This window comes from Lampetra planeri, chromosome 1, assembly GCF_965212315.1.
Source record: "Lampetra planeri chromosome 1, kcLamPlan1.2.h2, whole genome shotgun sequence".
NCBI classification, from domain to species: Eukaryota; Metazoa; Chordata; class Hyperoartia; order Petromyzontiformes; family Petromyzontidae; genus Lampetra; species Lampetra planeri.
Genome location: NC_136107.1, coordinates 39,351,623 through 39,368,346, shown reverse-complemented (window position 1 = coordinate 39,368,346; position 16,724 = coordinate 39,351,623). Strand labels below are relative to the sequence as shown.

Genomic DNA, 16,724 nt, shown 5'->3' with positions numbered 1-16,724 from the left:
GTAGAATTAATGGATTAAGTAATTAATTAATTTCAGTTGTAACTCTGCATGAAGATAAATGCTGATTTAGACTTAACTATGATTAGCGGGTATAATCTTGTAACTCCGTATACTGCTGCGCACCACCTCTCAGGAATGAATACTTAGAAAAGATAAGTAACGTTTTTTTACATTTAAGTGTTCATCCTTTGTTACATGTTCAACTACTTGCAGCCACTGCTGTCAGATGATGGGAAATTGCACGAAACGCGTAACAACCCAAATGGCCCCTGGCCACAAGAGGCATAATTGCTTTCTTAAAGTTTTGCAAGAGTTATTTTACAGCAGATCGCTTTGGTGTTATTTGCTCACATACCTACTATAATCACCCAGGAAAGTGTTTAACGCTCGTGACGTCACTCCACGGCGACCAGATGGACACCCCCCACCCCCCCTCATTAATAATCATGAGCAGGTGACGTCCTCCAAATGGACACCCCCCTCCATGAATAATAATTAGCGGGTGACGTCATTCCACATGGGGGGGGCGAGGCGCCTCCTCCCCCCTCCTCGACGTCAACTCACAACCCTCACTACAAAGGCAGAACCCTCACGTCACGCGATCTCCGTAACGCTCTTGAGACATCAAAGTAAAAAGGACGTCACGATGAACAAGGGATTATAACCTTAAAATGTAATAGGTCTGTGTCACCGTGCCCTTATAAACTGCACACGCATTCATACAATCAATATATCACGTCGCTGTCTGCTTTTCGTTTGCAAGTTTCAGATTTACTGCAATACACCCGTCCTTGGACGGGCAAAAGGCTCGTATTGCAGAAAATGGCACTGCATCACAGTCCAGCATCAATTCTCTTAGAGCTGCTTTTTGTGTTTCGTGTCGGTCCTTCTTCCGCACCTCCGATTCGCACGGTTGGCTTCGTATGGATATGTTTTTTTGCCAGACTTTCGTGACAATTTGGCATTCACATCCATGATCGTCCTTGAGAAAGGCCCATCAGTCAAAATGTCAACGCTTTTTGCCAATACAATTTAGTATAATTTTTATTTAATTATTAGTGAATGTTTAAGTACGAGCTACATATGCTAAGCAAAAATACAACAGTGTATTTGAGGAATGTGTTGAGTTTCGCTGTTAAAAGTTTACATGATTGGTGGAGATCTGAGTCTGGACATCATGTATTCTGCAGCTTTGCCATGGACTAAGCCAACCATCGTTATTTATTGCCATGTAACATCCACAGGCATTATTGCATAACTCATAATGATAACAGTCTCACCAATCCCAACAAGCCTGCCCCAAGAGGCAATAAAGCATATGGTCTGTCTGTTAGCTTATCACACAAAGCCTCGAAACCTAATCGGGTCTTATGTCTGCCAAAAAGCACACATTGTCTGCTCTAAGTCTCCCCTGTAGCACTATGGTATCTTGCAATGCAACACTGAGGATTATAATACTAATTGCAATGCCCTTCTACCCAGGAAAGCCTCACTAAGCCTTACGACTCTTAGAAAAGAGCCCTTACATTATGATAGTTGACCAATGCCATTGTTGTAGGCATGTCCTGCTTATGGAAGGTGAACACTCGACACAGATCGGTTGATGTGTCGCCATCTGTTCGTGATTCAAGTCTTCAAGACCTGGTCTATTCCCAGGCACGCTCCCATCCAAATACTGCAAGGATCTACCATGTTTGGCTTCTGAGCCCTGACAATCAACACGTTGAGCATCACTTAGTTTCAGGAATGAAAATCACGTTGTCAAATAAAATTAAAATTCTTGTAAAATGTAATCATCAATCTAAACTGCCAGCAGAGAAGACCGATTGGGAAATCCCAGCGTCAGACGGCCCCCGCCTTCTGGCCTGCAGCAGTGGGTGTGAGTTTTCAAACGACACAGATGTGTTGTAAAAACATGTTTTAAAAAACTTTTTAGAAAACACGCTTTAATGAAATGTACCCTACTAGTAATGGAAGAACTCCACGACTCCAGGAAGTGGCCCCGAAGCTTGCCAAAACGTAAGGGACCGTGGGCAATTACAGCCAACGTGAGTTTACTGTATACAATTATACCCAAGCCGAAACATAACATATAAAAAGATTGTAAAAAATATATTTATGATATAATATAGTATTGTCATCAGTATGACATAAGTATACCAAGTTTGCAGTCGATACCACATTGTGAAGTGGGTTAAAATTGAGTTACAATATTTGAGGATACAACAACAACAGAGTGAGTTAATAGAAAGCGTGTAAAATATAACAAAAAATAACTATGTTTTTTGTTTACATTGTCTTTGAGCCACCATCGACCTGAGCACGGGCAAAATACTGCACGGCCAACTCTAGAGAGGGCTTCAGCAGTGACACCAGAGCAATGCCGCTCATCGGCACAGCACTGAGTACTATAGACCGTGTAGCCTGTAACAGACTGTTGGGGCAAGTGCTGTTAATGAGTAGCACTTGTGAAGGCCGGCACGGCACACAGGGGGGTGGGTGGCCAAGCACCACGCCCGGCCGCCTTTGTCTCTACCCAGTGACCATGTTTACACACCCCAACGGGAACTAATTTGAGGCCGAGTCGACCTAGGGGAGACCCAGGGACCGGTTGAGAAAAATCATCGCTGATGTTTGTTTGATGGTGCGTGAAGCGGGCAAGGAAACTCGTGGTCGCCGCATTTTGTAGTAGCGCAGCGCGATAAACCGCTAGACGACCGCCTCCCCTCCACGCACATCGACACAACTCCACCCCACGCTCCACTCCACTCGCTGCTGCTGCTGCAGCTGCTCGGTCTGCTGCCTCTACCGGCGGTGGCCGAGCGAGCAACAGATTCGAGGGAGACTTTTGACCCCGAGCCGTCGACGCCGCTCTCGCAGCTTGGAGGCGCATGCGCGTGGAGCCTGCCGCCTGTGTCTCCACCACAGCCACCACGACTCGGAACCCACAGCCACCGCGGCGTGGAAACCGCACGAACCTCACTCCTCCTCCTCCCTCCCTCCGTCTCGGAGGAGGAAGAGGAAACACGCCTTCGTCGTCATGCAGGCAGCGGCGAGCGAACCGAGCGGCAGGATCGCGCGTGTGACCAGGCTAGAGAGCTTTAGCGCCTCGCACAGGCTGCACAGGTGAGCAGCGGCGTTGACAACGGGACGAAGGGGGGACCCGCTTTGCTTGCTTATTGTTGGGGGTGTGGGAGATGGCTGCGTCGAAACGTGGGTTCGCCTGTTGCGTGTGCGCTCACAGTAACCACGTGTCAGCACGCCTGCTGCTGCTGCTGCTGTACCCCTTCAGTGTCGTGTGGCCCAGGCAAGGACGACGGCGATGTGAGCTGCGCGTTGCGTCGAGGGCATTAAGCGGGCCACGTGTGTGGCGACTGGCGGAGCGGGGAGGGCTTTAACCAACGCGCGTGCGTCGTGTGGACGGGGTCAGTGAGCGGGGTTGTGAATGTTGTGGATTTTACCACGTAGGAGTGTGGATGTTGCTCTCCAACACGCAACCCGGGTGAGCCGTGCTCGTAACCAATTGGTACGTCCCTTCTTATCTGTATTAAGGGACATTTGTGAATGTGTGTCTGTTCGAAATGTTCAGCGTACTTCCCGACATGCAGCAAACTTTAACTTGAAATTTGGCATGTGGGTACTTTCCAGACTACACAATGCAAAACGTATTAGAATAGACTTGTATTTTGGGGGGGGGGGGGCGCAATAATGGATATATTTTACACGGCAAGTGAGCGATGACGTCACATTTGTCATGTCACCTGCATGCGGCAGCGTCACGCAGTGTGCCTGCTAACGTCACAGTGTGCCTGAAGACGTCACACAGTGTGCCTGCCGACGTCACACAGTGTGCCTGCCGACGTCACACAGTGTGCCTGCCGACGTCACACAGTGTGCCTGCCGACGTCACACACTGTGCCTGCTGACATCACGCACCCCCCACCCTCCGCGTAGGCCGTGTATTAATCCAAGACAAGAATCCAAGTCTCGGGCGAAGCCGGGTAGTAAAGCTAGTTCTCCATAATACGATCCTTATGGCAGAACCCAGGGTGCCAAATAATACAAAATGGCCAAGGCAATTAAATGTGTTATTTCTGGAACACTATTTTTGTCCAGGCGTGTCGTTAACTCCGCGACTGGGGTACCAATCAATCCGAAATCAGTGCCACTCCGCGATGTCGAAACGCCAAACATCAGCATAACAAAATCCGTTTTCGAAAACTTCAACTTTGAATCGTGCATCGTGAACAGCTCGTCGAGAGGAGTCGATTGCCGCACCATCAACAGACTAAAAATTACTGCATCACGGACATTATGCGAGAGCCCGAGTACTATGGTACTATGGTACCCCGGCGTATCGCCATAAGGTTAATATGGGGGGGGGGGGGGTTAGATGGCGTAAATATATTAATGTGTCGTTAAACCCGCCACCACCCGACACAGCTAATTAGTAAGCTTTGTCACGAAAACAGACCGTGCCAATTAACGTGACTAGTTCAGCACACACTTTTATATTTACGCGATCTAACCCTACCCACCCCCCCCCCCCCAAACACCACCAAAGTTATTGATGATATTGATGATATTGGTCGCGAAATCCGACGTGGTACAACCGACGGGGTGTTTGTTGGCCTTGCCCGCAGTCACGCACTCGCAGCACGCTCCCTCCCGCTCACTGGCCGTGAAGGGTGATGGGAAATAAATAATAGGCGACGTTTCGGGCAAGCGGCCCTTCGTAGCAGAGACCCCCCCTCCCCCCTCCTCTGCTATGAATAAAGGATATCGGCGATGATGAAGGGCCGTTTCATGAAACGTCGCCTATTTCGCTGTGCACGCCTATCGTGTGTTGTTTTTTTGTATTATAACTTTCTGACCCGCCCCTGAAAAAACAAAGAGCTTCATAGCTCATCGGATTTCTCCAGGCTAAAGAAATGTTGTGATTATGTGGCCTTCAAGGCAGTGTCATTAACGAACTTGTTGAGTTTGGTTTTCGTTATCAGTTCATTTTTGGGGTTGGATGGACGTGGGTTAAATGTCAGCCCTGAACTCTCTAACCCTTCACCACCCGACACGGCCAATCGAGTCACGCGGGCAATCGTGCCGCTTGTGGTTTAGTGCCACTGCCAAATCGGCGTCACGAAAGGAGGCTCCTGCTCTAACAAGCCACGCATACACGGGGGACCAGCCCAAGCTATCGGGGACAATCCATCACGTGACGTTTACCCGTTACAGTTTTTGTGACAGCCTCCCCCACGAGAAGAGATTTGCAAGCACGCAGGACGAGGGTGAAATCAACCTAAACTATATTTCCGAAGGTAAACACAAAAAAATCCCCGAGCCAATTGAACGGTGCAGTGAATGACACCCCACTGACGCGTGGTGTCTTTCAATTGATTCCCAGAGTTGGAGTTGTACATCTCTTCGCGGTGGAAGCTCTTTGTGAATTGAAAGCTTGCACCCGCATTTCTGGAGGAACAGGACTGTGTCTTGACCCCACAGTGAGGCACGTGGAGTGTAGTTGCGGTCCTGGTGTGGCCACGGGGTAGATTTGTGCAGGCCACGTAATAGTCAGTGGGAAGCCACTGTGCCCGTCTATTATGTGGTTCATGTCTGGATCAGTGGTCCCCATCCTTTTTGGACTCGTGCACCAGTCAACCCTCAACTTGTTTTCGCAGACAACCATGCACCAACATCATTAAACCCCACTCTAGATCGCCGTGTCTGCGGATGCGCCGTGGTCAACATCCCACAGCCTTACGGCCCACAGGCTGAGAATGACAGCTCAGGATTTAATCCAAGTTTGAGAGAGTTGTGCAATATTAATTGTGCTGTGTTAATGTCAAAACAGCAAACGCAAGTCATTATTAAAAGTACAAAAACCGAACAACATTGCCTTAAAATGGGTAAAGTATATACAGTAACAGGTGATGATTTCGACATGCCCCTAGCACATAGATTACACAAAGTAGCTTCACTTTGTAACCAATTGCAATGTCAATCAATGCTAAAATATAGATGGCATAATAGTGACAACCCTGGACTAATGATCTGCTGAACATTGGATAAACATCGGTAGCCATGTGTTCTCTGACCAAATGCCAGTGTCGTGCCAACTTCAAGCAAATTATACTATTTATATTGGCCCAAAATACAACCATAATGCATCCAACAATGGCCCAGTTATTCCGGTTGGGTAAGGAGTCGTAGAGACGGGAGCACACACTGATATTTGGAGAGAGACGTAGATTTCAACCTGGCCAGAGGAAGACAAATGGGGCCAACAAAACCCCATTCCCACCAACCCCCTTAAAACTCCTTACGAATATAAAAGTGCGGCCTCATACAGCCCCACGAATTCACGTTCACCACTGGCCACGTTGACTCCACGTTCCGATTGGGATGTTTTTTTCAACTGAAGCAACATTGAAATTCAGCAGCGGCGCCGCAATACAATTATGATCACGCTGTACGTAATCTCCTTTGTCGACCTCACTTGCATCTCCCTCGCCCGTTCAATTCCTCCCCACTCCCATAAGTAATCCCACTGCCCCCCCCCACTCCTCGCCTCATTTTGCCCCCCCACCCTACTCTAATTAAGCCCTCCCCTCAACCCCCCTGATTCCACCCCTTAATATGCCTGCCCTCGATCTCCCTTCTGCCACTCTCCTTATTCAACCCTCTCCGCCTCTGCCATTGCTCCGCGATAGCTCACAATTAAGTCTTTTTTTTCTTAAATGTAAACAGACTAACCTCTTCCGTACGCAGTGCCGCAGTACATTGCCAAACCCTGTAAAGGCGTGGGGTGACCTTGGTAAAGCAGTGGATAGACCTTCGCTAATCGTGATGTTCATTTCAAAATGTCACATTTTACGTACGGTATTGCCATGGGGTTTTGGTGAGCAGACTGGACTTGCAATCCAGAGGTCTCTGGTTTAAATGCCCGGTACTTGATGCATTGGTAGACACCGCAGTTGATCGGCAGGTCACGTGTGGCGAGTAAAAGTGTGGGTACCTCGTCCACGGCATCTAGCCAGCTTGGAATATGTCCATATACCCTATAGAGGGGCTTTCTAGAGCTCTCCCTAGCGGAGGCCCTTCAGGCGACAGTGGCGTGAGCAAGCAGTTACAGGGCGATGTCTGTACATCGCCTTTTTATGACACGACATCGGCTTGCAATGCGCCGCACAATATTCGCTCGGAGGCGCAAGGAACCCGCTAGGAGCCGGCTACCAACGGCTACCCAAGCTCTGCAGTCCTCAATATATTAAGGCATTACCAGCCTATGCAAGCGTATTCATACGGAAGGAAAAATGGAGACGAGTCCACGTTTTTTCTGTATGGCTTCTTGTCAATCCAGGGTATGATGGGCACCTCGATGCCAACAGAGCTCAGCAACGTGTGGCATCCACCAAACAGGTCACGTGCATAGCCACCACCGCCCCGTTGGTGAGGTATAATGCGGTGTGCGATTGCCATTAGACAGAGGTGTTCCATTCTGTATATGGATTACTTTGATTTTGTTTATGGAAAAAGTAATGCAGCTTACTTGATGGAACGGTAGACAGCAAAAGTACGGTAACTAAAGTTGGACTGAAATGGGAACAAAAAAGTCTGATTACCATATGTGGTCATCTTCATTCTACAAGTCAGGCTGCATTGAGAAAAATCACCGTGGTGTCCACTTACGTCATTACGTTCCCTCCATCACGTAAAATATCACCTCCGGGGGGGGGGCTTGTTAGCTCATTTCAGAGTTGGCTTGCCTCGTTTTGAGAATGGAGAGGACAGAAGGAGCACTCTGAATTTAGTAAACTGCTGCCACTGCTTTATGCTTTCACGGTTGTGCCGTACAGCTTTGTCCGATGTGCGTTTTCGGGGTTTGTATGAAGTGTTGTTCAGCACGACGCCAGACATTTCGGCTCTCAGCAGTCTTCTTGCTGAATCGGAATCACAATCTTTATTTATCCTGGATAAATCCTAAGATGCCCAGCAGGGTCGGGTCAGAAAGTAAAAAAAAAAAGTTCTGCTACACGTGTGTGAGTTGAACGGAACCTGATTGATTAGCAGGGCGAGTGTTCTGACGTCAGGATGCAAAGGGCAGAAATAACACAGCCTCTTGAACTGCCTACGTGCTGCATCTCGCTAGAGGATGAATGGCAAAGGCTTTCTCGCCAAGTTTTTGGACGAAAACTACCGTTAACAAATAAGGCCCATGAGGACAGGAAATGGAAGTCCATGGATAAATGAGCCAATTAATGCTGATGAACCTGTCCAAATTGAATGATTTACTATAAAGTGTGAGACTGTGGGAATGGAAATGGATGTTTAGGCTTAGCTATGAGTAGGTAAGAGATAAAGGCACAGCCCTGCAATTTGCTTGCTCATGCCACTGTTGGTGGAAGGGCCTCCGCTAGAGGAGTTATTTTGGCTCTACTATTCTACGCTGGCCGGACATCTGGCAAGAGGTGAGAGAACCCACACTTTTCCACACCACAGCCTGATGTACCCACTTAGACTGCTCAGCAGACAGGACATCAGAACATCATGAAAAAGGTCACAAACGAGATGGTGCTATTCAGTCCATCCAGCTCATTAGTGGCAGTAAATCACAGGAAGCTGGCAGGCAGCCAAAATTGCCAAGCTTTGTGCTCTGCCTATTAGAGGAGTGTGGGAAGGGGGATAGTTTCTATTTATAATCCTAATTGAGCAATTTGAGGGTATTTTTCCAATTTTGCCAAATTTGGACCATCACGTCGGCATACAATGGCCTACTCTTAGGAAAGAAAAACAAGGTGGGATCTTTAACGTCCACTGTGAAGCAGACTGGGCATATATATATTTATGGTTGTTACATGCAACGCAGTATTAATCAGGACGGCCGCTGGATTCGAACCGCCAACGCAGCTCTCCGCCGGGCAGCGTCCACCGTCGCCGCTTTTCACGCGTGGCAGAGGCCGGGGCATTGAAGAAATTTGCCAATGGTTTCAACTGCCACTCCGGGAGATCAAAACGGTTGAGCTCTGGATTGAAAGCCGTGCGCGAAAACTCTGGCTGTCACCTGATGACGCTAGTTGTATCTACTGGCGAAACTTGGCACTCGAATTGTAAATGTTGTGGGTTAACTCTCCAACACACAAGCGGTGTGCTGTACTAGTAACAAATTGGCACGTTTTGTTTACGTGACAAATCTTACTAATTGGCTGTGTCGGGTGGTGGCGGGTTTATCGACGCATTCATACTTGCGCAATCTAACCCAAAAACCTCTGATGGACAAGCCATGCGTGTCAACCGTTTCACCGGCTACGCTACGAATGGCGTGCTTTATTTTGTATGCCCTTGCTGAGCGACAGCTGTCATATATATCCACAGAGAACGTTTTTTTGTTTTTTTACACTGCAAACCTCTGCTTGTCTGTTCAATCTCACTGCAGCCCACTGCTCTCGGATGAGGAAAACCTAAAAATATTCGGAAAGTGCAACAACCAAAACGGCCATGGCCACAACTATAAAGGTACAGTTGGAGGTTTGGGTTAATTTGCAATGCACATATTTGCCGAGATATTGCTGGGAATTACACTATATTACACCATAAACTCTGCAACATCGTGGCAGAGTAATTTTTTTCTTGTTTATGACCCACTTAATATAATTTTTTATAAGAACCTAACAAAATAGCAATTATACTGGATAGAATCTGTTATTAATTACATCAGAATTTAGCACTCGTGGTCTAGGTCTGGCTTGACGGTGTCTTATCAGTCAAAATGTTAACACGTACATTTTACGTATATTTAATATCATGACTACATCTTCTTGGTTCTTTCGGTAAAGTCACGTAGAAGGGAAATAATAAAATAATAAAAATAAAACATAATAAAATAATTCTCACGACGTTTCGGCCACAACGCAAGCAGCCGTCTTCAGACGCTGTCTTTCCGACAGACCTGTTCTTCACCTGAGGACGGCTGCTTGCGTTGTGGCCGAAACGTCATGAGAATTATTTTATTATGTTTTATTTTTATTATTTTATTGTTTCCCTTCCACGTGACTTTACCGAAGAACCAAGAAGATGAATCCCTGCAGTCACGAAAGCTTTAAATCTAAAATCATGATTACAATTAAATCAATTATCCAAGGGCAGATGATCCAGTTTGCAGATTAACCCTGCTTGCAATTAAAAAGTTTCTACGCGCTCCGGTTTGATTATAGCTGCTCCCCACTCATCACTGGCCCATCGCTCGGTGTACCGCATCAACCGATTTCTCGAAAAAGCAATCGAAACAGATGACACATTCTAAACAGATGACACGTCCATGCAACACATCTCAGTTTCCTTACATATTCACGTTTTCATCTGGTTCAAGCCTTCCCCCCCCCCCCACCGTTATCCCAGATGATTTAGATTTGACTATTATCGTGGTTATTATATATGCAAAGCCATTTTGGTTTATGAAGATTCTAATTGGTGTGGTGGGGGGGGGCTTTAAAACCAGAGACCTTTACATCATGCGCCGTGTCTTGAGCTGGAGCCGCAGGCATTATTTACTACCATTAAGACTTCCACGAGCATGTTCACATTACTCACAGTGATACTCCATTGTACAGGTTCCAAAAAACCATGCCACGAAAAGGCATTGAAATAAGCAACCTTTCTGATGGCATATCACACTTAGCTTACACACGAGATGTAAAGCTGATAATAGGTTCTAGATTTGAAGCTTTCGTGACTGCAAGGATTCATATTCTTAGGTTTTTTTCGGTAAAGTCACGTAGGTAAAACATTATTTTACTTTCATTCATTTTAATGTTTTACCTACATGACTTTACCGAAAAAACCTAAGAATACTGATAATAGGTTTTTTTCCCCTTTTTTTTGTAAAAGGTTTCAGTTTGGTGTTTTAACATCTTAACACCTGTTTTGTTGCCAGAAAAAAGGGGAAAAACCTGTTATCATATTTTGGTACTGGCAAAGGAGGTCCCATGATGTAGATGTAAAGCTGTTTTAGTTTTTTCACCCAGCGCAAAGCACAAATTGTCAACTTGTGTGGCCTAATTCTCTGCTGTTGTAGAATCACACGTAAAAAAACTACAATTAGCCAAGGCCCCTTTTAATATTTGTTTCATCTGTGACTTTCCACGATTTTTTCCCGCAAAAACGTGGGAGTGAATTTGCGGTATAACCCCGTGTTACAATACGGTTCCCCATGCTCACCCCCCACACTGCTGTGGATAAGAGCAGCTTGATTGTTTTTCCAACGCAATGAAAATTAGAATATTGCATTGTGAATTTGGAACTTCTTTCGCACCATACGTAGCCAACCGTGCTAATTGGATGTGCAGGGGAAGGACAACAAAATAAACACAAAAAACTGTTCTAAAGAAATTGGTTTTAAATCTAGATTTAAAAGTACAGAACTCCAGTGATATCAGAACGAAGACCACATTTATGCAGAGTATCGTTTTTTGCCAGGGTGATAGACCAAAAATGTAACAAGTAGTTAAAATACTGTATAAATCCCTCTGCTCAAAATTATGTTTCAGTTAATGAGCATTAAATTTCGATATAAAACTTTCGTGACTGCAGGGATTCATATTATTGTTTTTTTCCGGTAAAGTCACGTAGAAGGGAAATAATAAAATAATAATTAAAAATGCTTTCTTTTATTTTAATGAGCATTGTTTGTTTTTTTCAGTTGAAGTCACTGTGCGTGGAAAGGTAAGTGATAACAACAATATAATAATTTACAGACCTCCTGTCAAATTTCTGCTGGATTGATGCCACGTTGTGAGGGGCATTATTTGTGTGTTTGACCATATTTCACCAAGCTAGTCAATATGGGTTGGTGATATGGGATGCCCAGGACGGTTCAGATTGTCACTCGCCACCGATGCCAGCCGTGACCGGGAATTGATATCAGAATGCCGGGTTCACAGAACAGTGCGCTAACCACGATGCCACTGCTCTATCCATCACATTCATAACCGGGCTGCTTTACAGCTCCATGAACTGTGTGCTTGAAGAACCCCACAGTGGTTGGTGGGCACCTGGGTGCGAGTCGGGTATCTTTACCAAGCCGCAGCGACCTGCGTGGTGAAATGTGGTCGCATATCTTTCTCCCAATGACAGTGCAGCCTGCAGCTGATCGAACCGTAAGCGTGACGCGTGGTAGATGTACGAGTAAGCGATAAATTGCAGGATACCTTGATTTGACGATTGTTACATACAATGCATGGACTCCATCTGATAATTAAATCTGGCGAAAGCAAGATTTGTGGCTATCGCCTGATGAAGCTTGTTTTTAATCACTGGCGAAACGTCGTATTCAAATTGTAAATGTTGTGGGTTTACTCTCCAACAAACCGGTGTGCTGTACTTGTAACGAATTGGCACATTTTTTTTACGTGACAACCCTTACTAATTGGCTGCGTCGAGTGGTGGCGGGTTTAATGACACATTTATGCACTCTAACCCGAAAACCTGTCATGAATTATATTGGTCGTGTAAGCGAACGTGTTAAATTAAATCCTTGCTGAACTGCTGGCTCCTGTAGTCTGCATCTCCCTTCTCCAGTCTGAGGCCCTTGGCCCTGTTTCAGTCCAGGCTCAGGTCTTCCCCGTCGAACTCGCAGAAGTTATTGAAAGAAATACATTTGGAGATAATCGCCATCAATGATGGCGAGGAGGAAAGGGGAGAACTCCAGACTCGTGAAGTACGGCAGGCCTCTGACCTCACGGAGGGAGAGTCTCTGGTCGTTATAGAGGAGGATAATGATGATTCTAAGTCTCTGTGTGAATCAAACATAGATTTTTTTGGGTTCAAGAGTTGGATTGGATAGAGTTCCCAGCTCGCATTAAGGCCTGTCAGAACACGTGGCAATGTACAACACTGTGAATGATTTAAGAGCAACCACATGTATTTTTTTTTATTATCATTGACATACATTATTGGCAAGTGCATTCTCATGTTCAGTTTCTCCTTTGTTTAGATTGACCATGCCACCGGAATGGTCATGAACATTGTTGACTTAAAAGAGGCTATGCAAGTGAGTATACTGTAGTCCGGTAATATTTTACACTTTTATTTTTAATCATCAGCAGTCATTATTCTTTCCACTGCTGGATATGAAGGCCTCTCTAAGCCGTCGCCATCCCTCACAGTTGCTCGTGGTGTCGTAGTTACCACGCTGGAGTTGCCATCCAGAGGTCGTTGCTTAGAGCACGTCTATTAAACCCCCCTGCACACTCTACCCCTTGTGGTGGGATAAAATGTGAGTACTCTCACCTCTTCCGAGACGTCTTGCCAGCGTGGAAGAGTAGGCCAAAAATACCTTCTAGGGGTGCTTTCTCGAACCCTCTATCGTTGGTGCCCCTTCTGCCAGCATTGGTGTGAGCGGGCAGTTGCAGGGCTACCCCTTTTACCTATGTCGTGACGTATATGGAGTCACTCGAGTGAAGAGTGGACTGTATGTGCAAAGCCTCTCTCTAACGCCAGAGTGAGTACGGCATGGAAGGGCTCCCTAGGGTGCATAGTCCTGGTGACAGTAAGAGAGAGGTCGGCTGAGGACATGACAGTCTGGGTGAACCCGAGAGGGCATGTGAACGGACGAGGTGGCAAGGGGGGCCCAAAAGGAGGGGAGAGGGACACGTGATGTAGTGCCCAGAGTCTTCGGGAAGGATCTGGAAAGGGGCGTGGCCAAGGGTGAAGCCCGGCCACGCCGCAGCCCATAAAGGCCGAGTCCCAAGGCCCCGATCGGGGCTGTCCAGAGGTCGCAAACGGGTTTTGATTCCTTACCCCCCGTACCCGTACCCGGCCGCACCAGGGTCGCAAACGGGTACCCGTACCCGTACCCGGCCGTACTTGTACCCTACCCGTACCCGGCCGGGTACGGGTAGGGTACGGGTATCGGGTACCTGATTGTGACCTCTGGGATGAAGCCATGTTGCAGGCGCGGGTGGGTTGATTCTAGGAACTTGAATTGTGAGAAGAGACAATACGTTGGGAAATGAGTGACAAACAGTTACTCACCAGTGACTCACGGTCTACCCATACCCAGCTGCACCAGGGTTGCAAACGGGTACCCATACCCGTACCCGGCCGGGTACGGGTAGCCGGGTATCGGGTAGGGTACGGGTATCGGGTACCGGTTGCGACCTCTGGGGCTGTCTCTGGGAATGGAACCCGCCGGGCTACGTCTTTGATCTTCGGTCTTCGCGCACAGCACCGTGGACCAGCCAGTGTGTTAACTGACCTGGTCCGAGAATATAGTTACCCTGCTGTGTTCAGAATAAACACGTTGCCTCCAAGTTCGAGTGTGCGCCTCTGTGGAACCCACTACACCTATATAATGGTTTCAGTGTACTAACCCCTGCAATGTTTGTGGCTTGTCTGCAGGAAGCTATAATGAACCCAATGGACCACAAAAATTTGGACAAGGATGTGCCTTATTTTAAAGATGTTCCAAGGTAATGCAATATTCACATTAGCCTTGTAATAGTGTAAGTGCATGCACACGGTATAATATTTTTGCGAGATGGCACAAGTGCTGTTTGTACATTAGCCCTTAAGTAACCATGGATATCAGAAACTGATTAAAGGCCATTTAATGCATGCATGCGTCTACATAAAAGGAATGGATGAAATGAATGTGTTCTGTTTCATGCATTCAAATAAGGAATACATTATCTTGGTGGCTCTTGTTTTAAAACTAGGTGTTTAATAAAACATGGGGTGTTTTTTTTTCTTAGTCCTGTAGCTGAGAGATGTGTGCCCTCTGCAGTGCAGTACTTCCCATGTATTGTGACTCGGGTTGCTACCTCTTGAGGTACAAAAAGCCGGGACATGTCATGCAAAGACGATAGAATATTCCCAGTATCAGAAGACGGGAGAGGGACCTGTCAACATGTCATCCTGAGTGGTGCATTATTAGGCAACTGACAAAAATGAAAATTTTATTGTGCCAGGAAGACATGTGTGTGTGTGTATATATCTCTCTCAACACGGCTTCCTCAAAAAGGGGACAATCTTGGAAAAACCAGGACAGGTGGCAACCCTAACTTGTGACACTGCGGTAGTGCCCAGTGGCAGTTTGAACATTTCTCTTCGTGTTTTAAATTGACAGCACGACTGAAAACGTGGCGGTGTTTGTCTGGGAGAACCTGCGGAAGCTTCTGCCGGAGGGCTCCCTCTTTGAGGTGAAAATCCACGAGACCGACAAGAACGTGGTGGTCTATCGCGGCGAATGAGCCGTGTCGTGCCACAGCCCCGAAGCAACTCTGCAGACGCCGCGACTCCCCCCTGGCCCCCACACTGAGCACACACACACGCAGCGCACACACGCAGCGCACACACGGAGTGTCCTGGCGGGGGATTGCCTGACACGACGGGTTTTCATCCGAGGAGGAAAGTCCCATGGTTTCCTGGTGCCAGGAGATTGGCCGACCCTCACAGGACAGGTCACATTGCGGTTCACCGGGCCAACCGCAATGAGTCATTCACGACATCAGGAGGGGCTGGAGTGGAATATTAAGCCAGAAGAGCAGACCATGAGGTCAGGGGATCACGGCGCCATGACCCCCCCGACCCCCATACCGAATAAACGCTCGCAGGGTGTATATTCGCCAGCCGGGCGTCATTCCGGATTAACAAGGGTAATAAATAAATGGGCTGTAATCACAGGTAGGCGCACAATTGGCCGCGTGGTACAATGAGACCCCGGGTTTTGTAAGTGAGGGTGAAGATTAAATAAAAGCGTGTAAAAAAGGAGCCCGAGGCGACTCCTGAGGCACGGGCGCGCGTTAAAAGATAATCGTCCAATCTTAATTTTAGAACTTTCGTGACTGCAGGAATTATTATTTGGTTCTTTCGGTTAAGTCACGTCTAAAGATAAAATAATAAATTAAATTAAATAATAGAATACGACGTTTCGATTGCAACACAAGCAATCATCATCAGGTATAATGAAATAGCGACATAAAATCTAACCAGAAAACTATAGACAGACATACTAGCAGACAGATATTACCAAGATACATAGCGAGAGCAACACAAGTAACAGAGAGGGGTGATCGTCTCTGTGTGGTGGCCTTAAATAGACAGAGGGGGGGCGGAGGCAGAGAGAGGGAGGGGGGTTAGAGAAAAATTAGCATATCAATTGGTGCTGCAAGAACGATTACACGGCAAGCAAGCCTGAAAATCAGGAGAAAGACACACTAAAATTAAATAACCTAGTAAAATATCGAAATGTAATGTAATACAACACAGAGGGTCGGTCAACACACAATTAACGCATAGCCTGGTTGATTACGTATTTCAAAGATTGCTAAGTTAGAATTTGAGTGTGAACATTCTAAAGAGGACACAGGCAGAGAAAACAAGTCGCCAGAGAGAGAGAAAAAAAGATAAGCTTAAAACTTCCCCGTAGAAGTGGTTCGATCTTAATTTTAGAACTTTCGTGACTGCAGGAATTATTAATTGGTTCTTTCGGTTAAGTCACGTCTAAAGATAAAATAATAAATTAAATTAAATAATAGAATACGACGTTTCGATTGCAACACAAGCAATCATCAGGTATAATGAAATAGCGACGTAAAATCTAACCAGAAAACTATAGACAGACATATTAGCAGACAGATATTACCAAGATACATAGCGGGAGCAACACAGGAAACAGAGAGGGGTGATCGTCTCTGTGTGGTGGCTGCAGCCTGCAATGTCCGAAGCAAAAA

General features: G+C 46.6%; 1 protein-coding gene across 1 annotated transcript; it reads left to right on the top strand.

Moving 5' to 3' along the window:
• The first annotated feature begins 2,788 nt into the window (after positions 1-2,788).
• PTS (6-pyruvoyltetrahydropterin synthase) lies at positions 2,789-15,995 on the top strand. The gene is made up of 6 exons (XM_078600709.1): positions 2,789-3,126; positions 9,431-9,510; positions 11,693-11,715; positions 12,986-13,042; positions 14,392-14,462; positions 15,119-15,995. Exons 1-6 carry the CDS (start codon positions 3,041-3,043, stop codon positions 15,240-15,242), a joined length of 441 nt encoding a protein of 146 aa, XP_078456835.1. The 5' UTR covers positions 2,789-3,040; the 3' UTR covers positions 15,243-15,995.
• Positions 15,996-16,724: the final 729 nt, after the last annotated feature.

Bases quoted from the DNA above. Each gene is read 5' to 3' on its own strand.
- PTS (XM_078600709.1), top strand. From the start codon at position 3,041: ATGCAGGCAGCGGCGAGCGAACCGAGCGGCAGGATCGCGCGTGTGACC. The intron at 9,511-11,692 runs GTACAGTTGGAG...TGTTTTTTTCAG, and splicing joins CCATGGCCACAACTATAAAG to TTGAAGTCACTGTGCGTGGA. The intron at 13,043-14,391 runs GTGAGTATACTG...GCTTGTCTGCAG, and splicing joins ACTTAAAAGAGGCTATGCAA to GAAGCTATAATGAACCCAAT.